This window comes from Boleophthalmus pectinirostris, unplaced genomic scaffold (genome assembly GCF_026225935.1).
Source record: "Boleophthalmus pectinirostris isolate CB_2022bp ecotype Guang Dong unplaced genomic scaffold, ASM2622593v1 HiC_scaffold_5, whole genome shotgun sequence".
Lineage (NCBI taxonomy): Eukaryota > Metazoa > Chordata > Actinopteri > Gobiiformes > Gobiidae > Boleophthalmus > Boleophthalmus pectinirostris.
Window position 1 is genome coordinate 25043862 of NW_026571404.1, and position 17766 is coordinate 25061627.

A 17766-nucleotide genomic window follows, 5' to 3' on the forward strand; every position below is an offset into this window, starting at 1 on the left:
TATTTTGATGTGTGAAAATATAATTTATCATAAAGTGTGAAACCATGGAGAGAAATGTGTTTTTCAAACGTAACAAATTGCAGTGAAAAGGTGTAGAAATGTACACCACGCTTGGGTCAATGAACTGGAACACAATGACTCAGAATTATATGAAATGAATGGTACATTAGTGGGAATTAAATGATCACTTTCCAAACATGAATGATATAAGGATGGTACAGGACCAGCCATAAAATACTCACTCAAACCTGCAAATTTAAACAAGTGCAACACAAAAAGTGGAAAGGTATCATCAAAGGTTTCAAATGGGATGAAAACCTACTTGGAAAATAAAAATCTCTCATGTCCTTGAAATTTAAAACAGTACAATCCAGTTGTACAATGGTCATGGTAACCCTCAAATCCTAAAACATCTATTCACTCTTTTTATTCTTTACCTTGTGTCCTCTCAAAACAAGATCTGAATGCTGAGGATTTTAATGGCTCAGATTTGGGCCTAAACAGGTCCATATGTGCCATATTCTACACTTTTATGGAGATTGCGTGGTCTCTTATGGGTTGATCTGGTCTAAATGTGGACCAGATTTTAAAACAAAAATGACATGACATGAATGAAATTAATCTAAATGTACAATGAACACACACCCCTTCATAAGATCATAAAACCTATATTCTGTACCATTTCAGGCATGACTGACACTGACCCTTGTATCACATCAAAACACGGTCTGAATATACTGATGTACTAATGACTTCAGATTTGGGCCTAAACTGGTCTAAATGTGTCATATTCTACACACACATGTATGGAGACTGTGTGGTCTGTGGGTTGATCTGGTGGACTAAATGTGGACTAGATTTTAATGTTTAATTTCCACAGGTGGCACTTGGTTTTGGGTCCTTGTATTGCATATGGTGTGAGCTGGTCCAAATTTGGACAAACTGAATAACTAGTGTGACCAGATTTTCTCATTCAAAAACTGAAACACCCCCGGTTTCGGTTGGTTGGTAATAATAAAACTGAAACAATTGCATAATTAAGGAAAATTGTTATGCACTCAGACCACCTTGCTGGAAGAGTTTACCTACACTGTGTGATTTGAATTGAATGTCCGTTCGCGTTCCCTCAAAGACACAAAGGTGAATATAAAACTATTTTGCTGAAATACACTAGTATTTTGTAATTTTTGTTTCAAAATTTTCCTTTGTGTTTGCAGGTTTGGGTGGTGTCCTGTAACCCTTCTACAGAAATCAGTTTATTATTATCTTTGATAAATAGTTCATAGTTAATCTAAGTTAAATCTACTTCATGTATTGCAACTGTGAGACATGAAAATCATCTGCAGCAACTGTAGCAGATGTTAGTTTATTTTATTTGAAAGCAGCTAAAGCTAAAACATGTCTGCCATATGTTACTGACTAAACTTCAAGTTTTCAGGTTTTAGGTTGGTGTCTAACCCTTTTACAGCCTGCTCTGTTATATCTACTACTGTTAAATAAGCTAAAGAGTGCTTCTAACCAGTGAAAAATGAACCTTTGCCTCCATCTGAAGTTAAAAAGGACCCAAGAACTAAGAAGAAGAATGGAAAATCTATTATCAGAGGCTATGCTCCAAAATATGGACTGAAAGAAGGAATTGATGCAGACCCCCTTGCTGGAAGAGTTTACCTAAACACTGCTTTGGGTTGAACTTCAGCCAGCTTACCCCCAAACACACAAAGGTGAATTTAAAACTATTTTGCTGAAATACACTACTCTTTAAGAAACAGCTAAGTGAAATCATGCTTTGTTGAAAACTGCTAAGATAGTTTTAGGTGCGTACTCCCAAGATTAAACACTTCTTGTAATTTGTTACTGTTTCCTTTGTGTTTGCAGGTTTGGGTGGTGTCCTCTAACTCTTCTACAGGTATCAGTTTTATTAATATCATCATTGTTAAATAGTTCATAGTTAATCAAAGATAAATCTACTTCATGTCTTGCAACTGTGAGACATGAAAATCATCTGCAGCAACTGTTGCAGATGTTAGTTTATTTTATTTGAAAGCAGCTAAAGCTAAAATGCGATGACTGTCATTTTACTTACTCTTCAGTTTTCAGGTTTTAGGTTGACGTCCAACCCAAAAATTCTAATCCAACCCTTTTCGCAAGTTGTGCCTATTTTGTAATGTCTAGTATTGCTAAGATAAACCATGCTAACTTTAGTTGTGTAGCCTACTGCTAAGATAAACATGATTGTAACATGTAACTGTCTAACTCTTGAGTTTTCCAGTTTTTGCCCTGGCTCTATCTGAAGACAAAGCTGCAAATGGACCCAAGAAGGTAAAAACCTCAGAGACAAATTGCTGAACTAATCAAGAAAAGAATGTTTTCAAAGACTATAATCAAAAATATGGAATGAATGAGAATTTCTGTAACACTGGAGGAATTCAGATTTGGACCCATTCCAGAGAAAGGATACACACTGAAGTGCAACAATTGCAGCACCAAATACGCTATTAAGTCAAAGCATTAAAATATTAAAACAGGGCCAAACAGAAGTGAAGAATCCCGAACACAAACTGCTGGACAAAACTGGACAAAGAGGAAAACCAAACAACTAAAAATAGGATTCTAAAGTCATTAATGCAAAGAAACTTTTCTAATGGGATTTTTGCACAAAAGCATGTAATGTTGATGGGAGCCCAAAAGAAGGAAAGACCAAAGAAAATGGAACCAAATGGAGAAACTCACATCTTTTTAAAACCCGAGCATTTAGACTAATCTTGGGGTACAGTATTTTAGTTGTCCCTTTTGGGGGAAATTCACCCTCTGCCTTTGACCCATTCAACATCAACAAAGTGCTGCTGGGGCAGCCTGTCAGGAGCATTGAGCTGCTGCCATACACCTGTGCAGATTCTGCACAGAAAGTAACCTTCCTGCTGTGAGTGAGTGCTCAGCCACTCATCTTGACTTGAGTTTTGGTCCAAGGGTTGTGTTCTGTCACTTTTTTGTGGTCTGAATGTAATAGTTCTGACCCTTTAACATTGGATTTGTGACCGACATAATCTTACAGGGAACTTTCCCTGCTGCAGGTTTCACTGATTTTATTGGTCTGTCAATGCAGACTTCAACTCAGGTAGGTGATGTTTCTGTGTGCATCATCATCTCAAAACAAGGCTTGAATAGGCTGGGGTTTTGCTACAGTGTAAGGCTTTAGTTTTAGGCCTGAACTGGTCTGAAAGTGAGCCATGTTCTAAACGTTGGCTCACTTTTATGGAGACTGCTGGTCTCTTTTGGTCTGATCTGGTCTGAATGTGGGCCAGATTAAATGTTTACACCATAATTTCCACAGGTTGCATTTGGGCTTGGGCCCTTGTGTGTTTTTGGTGTGTGTCTCGACTGGTCTAAATATGGGCCAGATTTAAACAGGCTGGTAAAACATGTTGTTGGGTGAAACTGAAATTACTTTTTGTCAACTAAGCCTTGAACAGTTTCATTTGGAGTTAAAATAGTCTGAAAACTGACTTGAGCTTTGGGTTGTGTGTATGTTTTATATTTGGTTTGCTCTGAACTGGTTTAAACGTGGGCCAGGTTTGGACTGCTTTATAAAGTGTGAGGGCTCTGGTCATTTCCCTTACATTAAAGTGAAAGTCATTCAGTTGTATTCTAATCCAACTCTTCCACAGGTTTGCACAGAGTCTGTTCATTTTAACTAGTTTGAAATACGGTGACATTTCTTTTTAAACATTGTATTAACTTTACAGGGTTAAAAGTTAAATATCATATTAATATTGCCATTGTGTATGCTGTAAAATTGTTTTGGGCTTGTCTTGTGAAATGACAGTTCTAACCCTAACTCTTCTGACTCTTCTCATATTTGATCTGAACTGTTTTACTTAACTTTTAAACTAGTTTTCAGAGGTTCAGAGGCCGCTTTTTATGGTGAGTATGTCTGCAAGCACTTACTAACACACTAAATCTATACAAGCACAGGCGGTGGGTCTAATCCAGCCACAGCTGCCTCCTTTAGCCTGATCTTAAAGTGTGTATGGTAGCTTTTTCCAATTATTTTTACTTGGTTTGGTGAAATTTACTTGTGGTGAATATTTATCATAGTTTTAACATCAGTTTTGTCTTAGTTTCTGTACACAAGTTGAAAAGAAATGTTGAAAAATAAAGAACGTAGTGGTTCTAAAAGGAATACGTCTGTTATCAAAACTTTCAAAAGCAGGGATAACTGAGCTATTGTGTCATTTTAGACATGCCCCTTTTTCACGGTATGGTTGCTGGGTAAAAGTTATGAAATTGGCTCTGTGTCTGCTGTCTGTGTTCAACCAGGAAATAAAACTAGAAATCTTCATAAATATAATTGTTAACATGCCATATGCACTTTAATATACTGACTGTACCAGTTTAAATGTGTCATTTATCTTGTATCTAACCCTAACCCTTTAAAGTCATATTTATAGGTTTGATTTAGTCAGCCATTACCAAAATGCCTATTCTGTTAGAATGAAAAGAACATCTGTAAACTATTCTGTAAATCTGTAAATATTGTAATGTTGAATAAAATGTGTAATGTGTGTAGAATTCAGAAAGAAAACAAAAAAATATTAATGAAATATGGAGAAATCTGACGGCTGTGCTATACTTTTTTTTATTTTTTTTTTACTTTTGACTGAGTTTTACAGAGGGAAACCTAAGACCCAAGTATCCTGCGTCGCCCAGAGCAGTGGCGCAAACAGAAACCCACGGTTACAAAATACATTGCTTGTTTTTGTCCATAAACCAGGTGTCCTTTTTTATGACTGTGACCAGATTTATTGAAATTTCAGATAAATTTAAATTGCCTTTGATTTCACCTTTGAGTCTCAGTCCCTTATTTTTAAATAAGCTGAAAACGACAGAATGAAGGTTTTCATTACTAAGTCCCACTTGATTGTTTTATGAGATTATGAGGCTATTTAATAGTTGTTTAATATTTGTTTAATAGTTGCTATGGTAACGGGTAGCCTGTGTTGTTTTCAGGTTTTTCTATCATGTCAATTGTTAAACGTGCTGTGATACTCAGATAATAATCTTTTTAGGTTTTTAATTGTATTTTTTAGCTGAGGTTTGTACTTTTGTCTCATAAGAGCTCAGTTATTGAATAAATATCTGTGAGCCCGGGCTCGTTTTCCGCAGACGATCCAAAGACATGAGGCGGAGAAAGAAGCTGAACTTTCACCCGAAGCACCGGAGTGGATCTACGAGACACTGGTACAAATACACGGTACAAACACAATCGGAGTATCGCCGTCCATTTATGGAAGTGTAAGATCTTATTACAGATCCATGCCTCCATAACGTTTATCAGATTATTAGATTCACACGCAGCTCTATTCAGGTTAGTCTCGGGTTTGCGCAAATTTTATTACCCAGTGTTTTGTAGTTTCTATTAGGTGTGCGCGGGCGCATATCTATATAAAGACGGGTTCAAAATTGTGTTCAAAAAAGAAAAATCAACAGTGGTCACAGATGCAAAAATGAAGCACATCAAGAAAAGAACACTATCCCTACTGTCAAGCACGGAGGAGTCTTGGTTATGTTCTGGGGACTGTTTTGCTGCATCCGGCACAGGGTGTCTTGAATCTGTGCAAGGTACAACGAAATCTCAAAACTTTGTGTTTTGGAACGAAATGTGTTGACTAGTGTCAGAAAGCTTGGTCTCAGTCATAGGTCATGGGACTTCCAACAGTTTAATGACCCAAGACATACAGCTAAAAACACCCAAGAATGGCTAAGAACAAAACATGGGACTGTTCTGAAGTGTTCTTCTGTGATCCCAGATCTCAATCCTACTGAACATCTGTGGAAGCAGCTGAAACATGCTGTCTGGAGAAGGCACCCTTCAAACCTGAAACAACTAGAGCAGTTTGCTCATGAGAAATGGGTCGAAATATCTGGGTCAAAATACCAGTTGACCAGTGCAAAACACCTGTTGACCAGTGCAAAAGTCTCATTGACATTTACAGAAATAATTTGTTTGCAGAGTTTGCCTCAAAAGGTTGTGCAACAAAATATTAAGTAAAGGGTACCATCATTTTTGTCCAGGCAAGTTTAATTATTTTGTTTTTTTTTCTAATGATTCTGTTGAACAACAGGTGGTTGGTTATTATTGCTTTTATCAGTTTTCAGTTTTCAAGTTATTTCAGTGTGTATGTATGTATGTATGTATGTATGTATGTATGTATGTATGTATGTATGTATGTATGTATGTATGTATGTATGTGTATAGGTATATGTGTGTATATATGTGTGTGTGTGTGTGTGTGTGCGTGCGTGCGTGCGTGCGTGTGTGTGTGTATTTGTAGGGTAGGTTTGAACTAAATGTTTTGTGTGTTTTTGTGGCTAGGTCGACCCTGTTAAAGATTTGTTACATGGTGAATTACCTTTGCCTAGTTTTTGTTTATTTATTTATTTTACTGTTTATCTGTTTGTTTGAATATGTAAAATCCAATATTCAATACATAATAATGAGTGATGTAATACAGGTACATAATACAGGTATGATAAATAATGGCCCTGTTAAATAAGAAATCTGAGGGGGGAAGAATATTTAATAACAGTGTATTTAACAAATAATTACAGGTGCAGAATGAATGTTACCTCTACTAATTCAGTAATAATCTCCTGTGCAATGTTCCTGATTATGTATTTCACGTTCTATGTTGAGTATAATATAAACAAGTTGGTATTTTCTAAAGTCTTTGGACCTTAAACGAAGTAGCTAGTGGTTTAGTCCGTACTGGCGCGAAAGATCTTAGCCCCACCTACTACAACTTCACTGCTGTCATAAATTTAGCAAAAATGTTCAACTATAATACCGGAAATGTGACAATAGTTTCTTTAACAATAAGACGGTTCAAGGGCTGACATCATGAGAAAGTCCACATGAAACATTATTTTGAAAGGCAGCAAACCGGAAAAGTAATTAATGCAATCTAATCTTACATGTTAAACAACGTGAGAGGCGTGTGGACTTCTGCAGTATCAAAAACTTACACAAGAAGCTTACCCCGACCTTTTATCGAGTCAAAAAAGAGTAGATTTTTGTTTTACAGCAGCAATTTACGCTTTACACGACTATCAAGAGGTTGCCGATAAGATTTGCACTGTAGTTTTTGATTGGAAAGGTGCTAAATTCGGAATTATGAGCAGGTGAGTAGGCTTATTTGTATCCTTTTTCAGTTTCATTAACTTGTAAAAATGTACATTTTGAAAATGTCCAACTTCTAACACTTAAAGACTGGGATAAAAGCAGTTCTTAGTAATATTTCTACATGTTTAACAGTATTTACATGCATTTGTTACCAAAGTGTTACATCACAACTTCGTAGAGATTGGAAGCACGAGAAATTCAGGCTATGGAGTTTCTAATACCCATACCCTATTACCAATACCCAGTGTATGGAGTTACCTTGCAATACAGATGCTGTATTCGCACTTAGGCATAGACTTGCACCGTGTGAATACAAATTGTCCATTTACTCCATATGCCACGCTGCTATTGTAGCATTGGCAAGACTACACCCACCTTGCCTCTGTGTTATGAATGAAAGTGTTAAGTGTATGATTTAATGGGTCAGAATGTTAAAAAGCCAAGAAGCAGGGCAGCTGCTGTCTACCTCAGGGTAGATTTTATTATAATAGTTAAATCTATCTTACAATCAGTTTTGAGTGACTGAATACAGTTTGAATATGCTTGTGCTGTTTGTCTTGTTCACCAGTGTGAAGAAAGAAAATCGCAGTGGGTCACCTCAGTGCCCTGAACCTGATGAGTCTGAGAAGCCTACTGGGACCAACATGGAGACTAGAGATGCTAATGGTACTTTCCAGAGGCTCACATTTGGAGTGTGCGCGAGCAATGTGGTCAGCTAACGCAGCTTTGTTTTGTGACTATAGGAATTATTGTGAAAACTGAGTCAGCCAACTCAGATGTTCTCATTACGAAAGAGATGGAAGCTGAGGAGCAGCATCTAATGGAGGAAGGAGAGCGCAAAGAGAGGGAGATGATGGAAAAGGTCAGATAAACAAACGTTTTTCCTTATAAAGCCTGTGTAAGTCACTGGGCCCATTTATCTGTATTAAACAAGAAGAAACATGTTTTCATTGTTGTTTTCTTCTGTGAAATGGCTGTGGACCATGTGATCCAGTACATTCATTTATCACACTATAGTCCCAGAATACTTTTGAATGTTGATTTTAGTATTTAGCATCCTAAAATCCTCAATTGGTTTAATGGGTTTAGTCCAAATTTTATATGTCATGACATAATCTCGAGCTCTATGATGTATAAGGTTACATTGGAAGTTAATAGACCTAAACTGGCTCAACTCTGATCTCTGTAGCACATAAAATGAGAGGAAAATTACAATCCTATCTTTAGGCCCGACAATCTCGAGAGAGGGACTGCAATGAGATGCGCTTCAAAAGGCTCCAGCACCTGCTTCAGAAGAGCAACATCTACTCCAAGTTCCTGCTGACCAAGATGGAGCAACAACAGAACGAGGTATGTCTATGAGACCTTTAATAACAATTAAACAATTAAAGAAACAAATATGGACAGTGAACTATTTTTTTTTTTTTTATATCTATCACTATAGGAAAAAGTCAAGAAGGAGAGACTTGAGAAGAAAGCAAAGAAAGTGAGCTTTAAAGTGTTAATACAAACTATCACATATGTTTTTGAACTGATTATTATATCATTTTTATATTATTTGTTATAGTAATTTCTGTTTGTTATGCCTACAGAACTCAACTGCAGCTGAACCTGATAAAGGTGAGCAAAACTGTCAATTGAAAGTTATTAGAAGTTATTAGAAGTTACATGAATTGTTGAATTTCAATAAAATTCACTTTCCACATAGATAAAAGGAAGCGAAGAAGAGATGATGACTACAAAATTGCTGATGTCATGTCAAAAGAAGTAAGACTTTTTGATAGAGATGGTTTTGTTGATGCTCTGCCTAATCATTTCTCTTTGTCTTTTTCAGGATATAATGTCACAGTCAAAAAAAGCAAAAGTGGAAAAGGTAATTTTTAAAAAATTTTGTTTTAGAGCTATATTTATATTTGACTCTGATACAGGTCCGTACATGTTGAGATACTCATCTGTACATGAATAGATACTGGAGCCTTGTAGTAGATGATTTTGCTTGGAGGTAATTTTGTTATTTTACACACTTGCAGTGGAGTGTGTAAGATTTTTTTAAAACTAGATTTTTTGCCTACAGCCCGATTTTTGAAGATAAATTTGAATTTAAATTTATAGAACCTTCATTTACATTTAAAACAAAAGATGCATGAACTGCATTGTACAGTGCAACAACAAACTTCGTGTCTCCATTAAAATCTTTTTTTTTTTCCTTGTCAAAATACAGTTTAATTTTTTTTTTTTTTTATTGTGACAGCATTATATGGGACAATTTGAATGTGTATGTACTCCATTGCAGGATGACACGTCTGAACAGAAGTCACTGGAAGCTGAAGACCTTGAGAATATGAGCGAGTCAAATGAAGCCATCAAGAATCGTCTCTCTGAGGCTGTCCGGGACAAGGCCAAACACCTCCTGGACCCCTCACGCACAGTCAATGGAGAGCCTATCCCCTACCAGCAGCCTGCTCTCTTTACTGGAGGAGTCATGAGGTGGTACCAGATTGAAGGAATTGAATGGCTAAGGGTAAGCATGCAAATCCGGAAATCCTCATTTTCATGTACCATTTTACTTCTAATTACTTAGTTAGTCTTGGCTTTGCCTATATTTCTGACTGTGTTAATCCTAATTGGTGTCATAATTTAAGCCGTTGGAGTTATGTTTCTGGTGTTTGGGTCCAGATGCTGTGGGAAAACGGAATTAACGGGATTCTGGCCGATGAAATGGGGCTGGGAAAGACCATCCAGTGCATTGCTCACATCGCCATGATGATCGAGAAGAAGGTGCTAGGGCCCTTCTTGGTGGTGGCTCCTCTGTCCACGCTGCCCAACTGGATCAACGAGTTCAAGCGCTTCACCCCTCAGGTAACAGCCTAGAAGATCGCAGCTTTCTCTAATGTTAAATATAGTGTATTCCACCTATCAGATAAGCACCTTTTTTTCTCTACATAGTGTTTCCTGTGAGCTGCTCTTCTCTCTCTAATTTGTATTAGGCACTATTGTATTTGACACTAAAATTGATAATCCATCACAAATCTGAATCACATTATGCAGTAGAGCAGAAGGAGAAAGCCAGTTAACCTGCTAATTTCCCCAGTGGTCCCCAGAGTTTTTATGACTGCATGATTTGCAGGTGTCAGTAGTGTTGTACCACGGGCCTCAGGCAGAGAGGGCAAAACTACTGAAACAAATCCGTCGACCCCATGAGCCCCTAGGCATGTGCCCGGTGGTGGTCACCTCCTTTGAGATCTCAATGATCGACAGGAAATGCCTCCAGGTTTGTTTGATTTTAACAATCTTTATAGGGCTATTTGCTTTATTTTAAGCAGAAGACAATATTCAGATCAGCTATGTTAAAACATGCATGTAAATGTCTAGGTTGGACCACAAAAAATGGTCTGTCTGCTCCAGTATTTTTTTATTTTGCATATTTAAAAAAAAACAAACTATTCTATAAATAATGATGGAGATGTGTTTTCAGCGTTTTCAGTGGAAGTATCTGATTGTGGATGAAGGCCACAGGATCAAGAACCTGAACTGCAGGCTGGTACGAGAGTTAAAGATGATGCCTACAGACAACAAACTGCTGCTGACAGGGACTCCTCTGCAAAACAACCTGGCTGAGCTTTGGTCCCTGCTCAACTTTCTCCTGCCAGAGGTCTTTGATGACCTGAAGAGGTCAGCTCTGTGTTCTGTAATCCTAACCTTATCATTCACCTTTGACTGTATGTGTTCATTTCTGTGTTTGTCTGTGTGCAGCTTTGAGTCCTGGTTCGACATTGACTCTCTGGGAGAGGCAGAAAGTCTAGTGGCATCTGAACGTGAGCACAACATCCTCAGCATGTTGCACCAGGTCAGTCCAGCCTCTATAAAACCCACACATCATCCCCTGTATAAGGATGACCACAGGAATCCTGCACCTTCTGACACTAATATTAGAACTTTGTGGTCCTTGTGTGTAAAATGTTCCTGCATTTTTAGATGGAATTCTGTGTTTTGATTCCATAGAGCTTACTGCAAAATGTAGGTTATACTGTTACTTAAAAGTATTTTCAGTATTGTATCTCAAGATACGATATACATATTGATACGGTGCGTATCACAATACATAAGCATTGATACGAAACTGCTATGCATACACACAAGCTGCTATTACATGTGGTGGCTAAGGGTGTCAGTGTTCATATGTCAATGACCAATGGAACATTATCGCATGGAGCAGCAGATGTTCAATGTTATGTTAAAGCCAGCCCTGTATTTTCAGATTCTGACCCCATTCCTTCTGAGAAGGTTAAAGTCAGATGTGACTCTGGAGGTTCCTCCTAAAAAGGAGATCATTGTATATGCTCCCCTGACAGCCAAACAGGAGCACTTGTATACGGCTGTAGTCAACAAGACCATTGCCACAGTGCTGGGACAAGATAAGGTAATATTCTCTGCAAACTCCAGGTTAAAAATGTTTATATACAATTGTATTAAGTTTAATTATCTGCTATAGAAAGAAGAGCCAGTTGTGGTGACTTCTGTTGGTAGGCCAAAGCGACGAAGTCGAAGAGCAGTTGACTACAGTGAAACAGACCAAGATACTCCAGATGATCTGGAGAAATACCTGGAGAGGCTTCAGAAGGAGCAGGAACAGAGGTTGAGCCTGCTTTTTTCTTACTTTTATAACTGAACAAGTGCATTGCTCTGAGTCACACCAAAATGTTAAACCTCAAACCTGAATAATTAAGAAAGTGAAAGTGAAGTTAACTATGTGCAGAGTTATTACGCAACTACCGTAAATGGAAAAATGAACATTTTCCGTTCTCACTTGTTTCTTTTCATTTGTCAGAATAGTTGACCACTAAATTTACAAATAAACATTTCTGACATTAAAAAATAAAATAAAATCAATGACCAATATAAGCGCACTTCTTCTCAATAATGGTCATAAGCCTTCCATTCATGGAGTCTGTCATTTTCTTGATCTGTTGACAATCACACCCTCCCAGACACAGTTCAGAGAAGTGCTGTTTTTCTTCACTGTAAACCTCCTATTTAATAAGGGCCCACAAGTTCTCTGTAGTGTTTAGGTCAGGTGAGGAAGGGGGCCATGTTATTATACTTTGAGCTTTTACGGGCTGGCCACACAGTAGAGTACTTTGATGCATGCGCTGGAGCATTGTCCTGCAGAAAAATCATGATCCTCTTAAAAGAGGGAGACTCTTTCCTCTACTGTCCTGTGCTTGAAGAAAGGGTCTTCTAAAGTTAACAGTAGGTTTTGGAGTTCATTTTGAGTCCATTTTCAACCCGAAAAGGACCAACAAGCTTATCTTTATCAGCCTATACCAGTGTCCCACTCCCATCTTGCTGGCATCTGAGTCAAAGTGGAGCTCTGTGCCGATTACTGATCCAGCCACGGGCCCATCCATCAGGTCCATCAAGAGATACTCTCATCTCATCGGTCCATAAAACCTTTGAAAAATCTGTCTAAACATTTCAGCTTGTTTCTTGTTCAGTGGTGGGTTTCAGCCTTCCTTACCTTGGCCATGTCTCTAAGCACTGAACACTGAACTGTACTTTTGGGCACTTCAGGTAGGTTGCAGTTCTGGAATATGACAGTGCTGGAGGATAATGGGTTCCTGGTATCTTTATGCTGGATTCTTCTCAAATCTCATTCATTGCATTTAATTTGAGTATTTTTTTTTCTCTACACTTTTCTTGCAACACTGTTGACTATTTGCAACAAAACATTTTGTCATCATGCCCCAAGATCTTTGGAGTCAAGAGTGCTGCATCCTTCTGAAAGACTTTTTACAGTTTTTGACTTTTCAGAATCAGTTAAATCTCTTTTGGCCCATTTTCCCTGAGGAAAAGAAGCTGCCTAATAATTCTACATACCTTCATACAGGAAGGCCACACCCTCCCTCATTAGACAAATTCACACCACCGGATATGCTTAAATCAATTAAGAATTCAAGTTTATACAATATGAATTTGGAAAATATGTATCAAAATACCCACTTGCCCAATTGTGCACACAGCAAAATACAGAGCAAAGTATGTGTTGAAGTGACTTATTTTAATTTAGAAAATCTGTATTGGCCAATAAGCTTTATGTATTTCATCAGTTTGTTTGTTTTGTAAAATCTATATTTGCATCATCCCTGAAAAAACAGAATCATACTAGTCGTTCTTTAGCACAGCCATGGTTTGTGTAACTGTATGTGGTGAGATAGATTTTTGAGTCTTATCCAGTCTTATCTTTTTCTCCAGTCTGGCAGACTCCTCTGTAGTGGAGGTCCAGTGCCCCCTGGACGCACAAATCAACCTGAAGCTTCGGAACATCTTGATGCTACTGAAGAAGAGCTGTAACCACCCGTACCTGTTGGAATATCCCCTGGACCCAGCCACACAAGAGTTCAAGGTGACTTCCTAGACTGTTAACATCAGTTTCTATTCCATAGACTACAATGTTTCTGCAATTTTTGGGAGGATTTCATTTTTTAAAACAACTCAACATTATCAAACTGGTTGTATTTTTGTTAATCCTAAGAGTGTCTTTTTTTTCACTGATTAGTTTTAAATGTGGGCAAGACGCAAAGGATAGTATGATAAACAAAAGGCAATACTGCTTTCTTCTTAGTCGCTTAGATAAGTTTCCTGTTTTGACATATAGATCAAAGTGATGTGCTTGTTACGATCTGAAAAGTAGATTTATAATTACAAGGTTTTATGTGATCCACAGACAGAAGTGAAATGGCAAGCAAGTTTAACTGTTTTTTTTTACTGTGCTCTCCAGATTGATGAACAGCTGGTGCAGACCTCTGGCAAGTTTCAGATCCTGGACCGCCTCTTGCCAGCACTCAAAAAGAGGGGCCACAAGGTACACTACTATGAACTAGCTTTGGAGCGTTTGCGTGTTCAGATTTGTATTTATTATTTAACATTCTTGGAAACTTTGTCAAATGACTGTCACTCATGGTCCCTATGTCTTCCACCTAAAAAAACAAAAGAAAATCTGATTACTCACACCAGAAATAATATTATGATATTCAGGTTTTTGGTGTGTGACTGAAAGTGTATATCGCTTTCACCCTAATGCACAACTTAACCAAACTGTTCCAAATATTGTGTGTAGTTTGTTATACTGTTCCACAGTTGATAAATACAATAAAGTTCACTTATTACTACAGTTTCATGGAAGATAAAAATGAACATTTTATAATGCCTGTCTGAATATGTAATTACTGTGGACTGGTGCATGATGTGGAAAGAAAGGGAATTACAGGGTTTATTACATAAAGAAATTATTATTACATAAAGAATAATTACATTTTGGATTATTATTGAATAATACAGCAGACATGTTAATCAGTAGCACAGTTACAGTACTATATCAAATATATGAACTAACAGTTCGTGTGTGATGAGATGATGATAATTTATGGATCCCATCTTCATTCAGGTGTTGATCTTCAGTCAGATGACCTCCATCTTGGATCTGCTGATGGACTACTGCTACTTACGACATTTTGAGTATAGTCGCCTGGATGGGAGCATGCCCTATGCTGAACGAGAGGAGAATGTGAGACTTTAATGTAGTTCTGTCGTATTAATGCAAACATATTATAAAAGAATTGCTTGTAATGCTCCCTTGTACCTTATATGCAAAGCATTTGCATTGATTCATGCATGTTATTTTCAGATTACAAAGTTCTTTCAAGATCCAGAGGTGTTCCTTTTCCTGCTCAGCACAAGAGCTGGAGGTCTGGGTATCAACCTGACTGCAGCCGACACTGTCATCATCTTCGACAGTGACTGGGTGGGTTATCACCTTACGTCATCTCCCTGGTTACATTGTATGTAACCAGGAGGATATTTTGTGCTAATGGCATCTTTGTGTCTAGAATCCTCAGGCTGATCTCCAGGCTCAGGACCGCTGTCACCGCATCGGACAGACCAAGCCTGTGGTGGTCTACCGTTTTGTCACAGCCAACACCATCGACCAGAAGATTTTTGAAAGAGCCTCAGCTAAAAGGAAACTGGAGCAGATGGTCATCCACAAGAGTAAGGAGTGCTACATACACTTTATTTGGATCAAATTTAGCCACTTCCAGTTAAACTATATTCCTATGGTGAAAGTATGTTTCTTACTTCCATTTAATCTGTTTCTTCACTTAATTTAAACTCACTGAAATCAAATCTCTGTGAATAATCATTTTAATTATTGTGATTTAAATTATGTATATTTTTCCATCTAGCAGCCCTTTATCATAGCCTAACCCTAATATACTGCTGATCATAGATGGTTAGTTTGCTACTTACCAAAGTAGAGTCAATACAAAAACAAACTGCTGCTAGACCTGAATTCTGTTGTTTGCTGCAGATAAGTTTAAAGGGGCCCGGACAGAGCTCAGCCAGGGCAAGAGCTGCATTGACCTGGACGAACTGATGGACCTGCTAAAGGCTCGAGGCACTGAAAAGTGAGTCCCACTCCTGTTTCTGTAGTGATCCAAGTGAGAGCACGCACACTACCTTTAGACTGAATAACTGGCCTAGTCCATTTCAACCTGTAATTAGACTGGGACAAAAGTCATTGGATTTTAGGGCAAAGGCTATTTGAATTTAATTGCTTAGCACACTCCATTCTCCGTGCGTGTGAACGTAGTGAATGTGAGTGTATGTGTATCTGTGATGGCAAGAGAGTGGGAGAGAGCACACTAACTGTTGTGTGTCCACAGGCAGGTGAAGGCCTCAAGAGGTAAAGTGCTTAGTGACCAAGATCTGGAGGTGCTGCTGGACCGCTCTGACCTGCTGGGTATGGATATTCAACTATTTATTTTTGGGGGTTGATTACCCATAGTGTGATGATGTAGCAGTCAAATCCTAGCTAAGTCAGTTTGTGCCAAACACATGACTTGTATGCCACCTACAGCAATATTGGATCTAGTCTGCAATGTAAAAAATATAAACGCCATACAAAAGCATTTATACAACAACAAATTTCATCAATTAAAAGTATAGCTTTTTTTTGGCTTTTGTTGCAGCAAGTCATACATACAATTCTAGTCAGTGAAAAGCATTTGTCATTGACGCACAAGTCAGATCTTGTAACTTACCATGTGCATGGTTATAGCACTTAATATTTAGCTTTAGATGATTTTGACCTTTTCACTGCTTACATTGGTCCCTACATGTCATTTAAACACTTTGTAACTTGGGCCATAAGCCACACTTTTAGTGAGATTTATGAAGCAGTGATTAGAACCTAATGTTTGTGTTCCAGATAAGGACAGAGTTCGAGTGAAGCAGGAAAAGGTGGGTGTTTTCAGGCTAGTGGAGGACCGGCAATCTGACATCATCCTGTCCTGAAACTCTGTGCATTGTCTCTGGAGAGAAACTAAACTGCTGTTCCTTTAACCGGATGACTGCCTCGTGCTGCTGCTGCTGCTGCTGCTGCAACAGCAACAGCAATAAAGTTTTGGATTGTGTATGTTCAAACCACTAAAGGAGGTTGTGTATGACAGATATTACTTGGTTGACTTTTTCCCCCTAATATTTTGTTAGTTTTTTGCAGTTCTCATCACAAATGTGTGTAGTTTACATGCTAGCATAGGCTGGCTTTGACCTTAATCTACTGTGCGTTCATTGCTTTGACAAAAAACTGGCCCATTGAGTAGCTCAAGGTCTCAAAGTTGAGGAGGTTTGTCATATAGCCCTAATGTTTCTTGTCACGTTGGATGCGATTTGTTGAAATTGGCAAGCTGTAGTTCTGTGGGAAGAAAGTGATTTGTGCTAAATACATCTGAAAAGTATTTAGTACAATCTCATGTCATCTCATGCCAATTGAATTATAGTCACCGGCCTTGAATAGTGTTATGGTGAGAACAAGATTTGTCATTTTGAAACACGTTGACGGAGTTTGAACAGCCTATTTGAATGATCAGTGTTCCCTTTTAATGTATCAGCCACTTTAATTAAGATTCTCTATTAAAATAAAACTGACAATGGAAAGATAATTATTATTGATGTGATGTGTGGGACACGAGCAGTATCTGCAGCAGAACAGTGGAACTATCCATTACATTATTCAGTACTGTAACCCTTTACTGTATCATATCTGTGTTTGCTCAATCAGACACATGGCTGTTTCTGTGTCCAAGTGTTACCTTCTTTTCACCCTATAAAGTTCTGAGAAAACTTTGTCAGCCTTTTGCAGAGTCACTGTTGCACTGTCACATATCTGTATGTAACCAGAAATGCATTTTATGTCCAGCTCTGTTTAGTTTTTGAAAACGTTATCCTTTAGAACATATGTAGACTTGGGACCAAGTGAAATTGATTGTGTTTTATTGTGCCATTTTATAATAAATATCTCAATTAAACCACTGTCTCCACTCTGGTTATACCGTGTAAACAGGTAATCATAGCATTTACCATTATGGCATTTTTGTTGCCTGTTACAATGTCTCACCTTTCATTAGTGGCATGTGTGACTTAAAAAAAAAGGCAAATGTATATAATTATTATGTACATTTAATTTTTATGTTTACCAAGTGAAACATGATGTCGTAAATTGCTGATTCCAAGATGTTTATGAAAGCATA

The 17766-nt window shown here is 37.9% G+C and overlaps 1 protein-coding gene across 1 annotated transcript; it reads left to right on the plus strand.

The window, feature by feature from the left end:
• The first annotated feature begins 6973 nt into the window (after positions 1–6973).
• hells (helicase, lymphoid specific) lies at positions 6974–17544 on the plus strand. Its single transcript, XM_055162887.1, has 23 exons — positions 6974–7179; positions 7749–7846; positions 7924–8042; positions 8408–8530; positions 8625–8666; positions 8773–8800; positions 8889–8947; positions 9015–9053; positions 9474–9701; positions 9857–10039; positions 10308–10451; positions 10656–10852; positions 10934–11027; positions 11439–11600; positions 11673–11815; positions 13433–13583; positions 13959–14042; positions 14625–14744; positions 14865–14981; positions 15067–15226; positions 15546–15642; positions 15901–15977; positions 16446–17544. The coding sequence occupies exons 1-23, from the start codon at positions 7172–7174 to the stop codon at positions 16529–16531; spliced, it is 2559 nt and encodes an 852-aa protein (XP_055018862.1). The 5' UTR covers positions 6974–7171; the 3' UTR covers positions 16532–17544.
• Positions 17545–17766: the final 222 nt, after the last annotated feature.

What these genes read in the sequence shown, in the direction of transcription:
- hells (XM_055162887.1), top strand. An exon ending in TTGAGAAGAAAGCAAAGAAA is followed by an intron (nt 8,667 to 8,772) that starts GTGAGCTTTAAA and finishes TTATGCCTACAG; the next exon opens with AACTCAACTGCAGCTGAACC. An exon ending in GCAGATGGTCATCCACAAGA is followed by an intron (nt 15,227 to 15,545) that starts GTAAGGAGTGCT and finishes TGTTTGCTGCAG; the next exon opens with ATAAGTTTAAAGGGGCCCGG.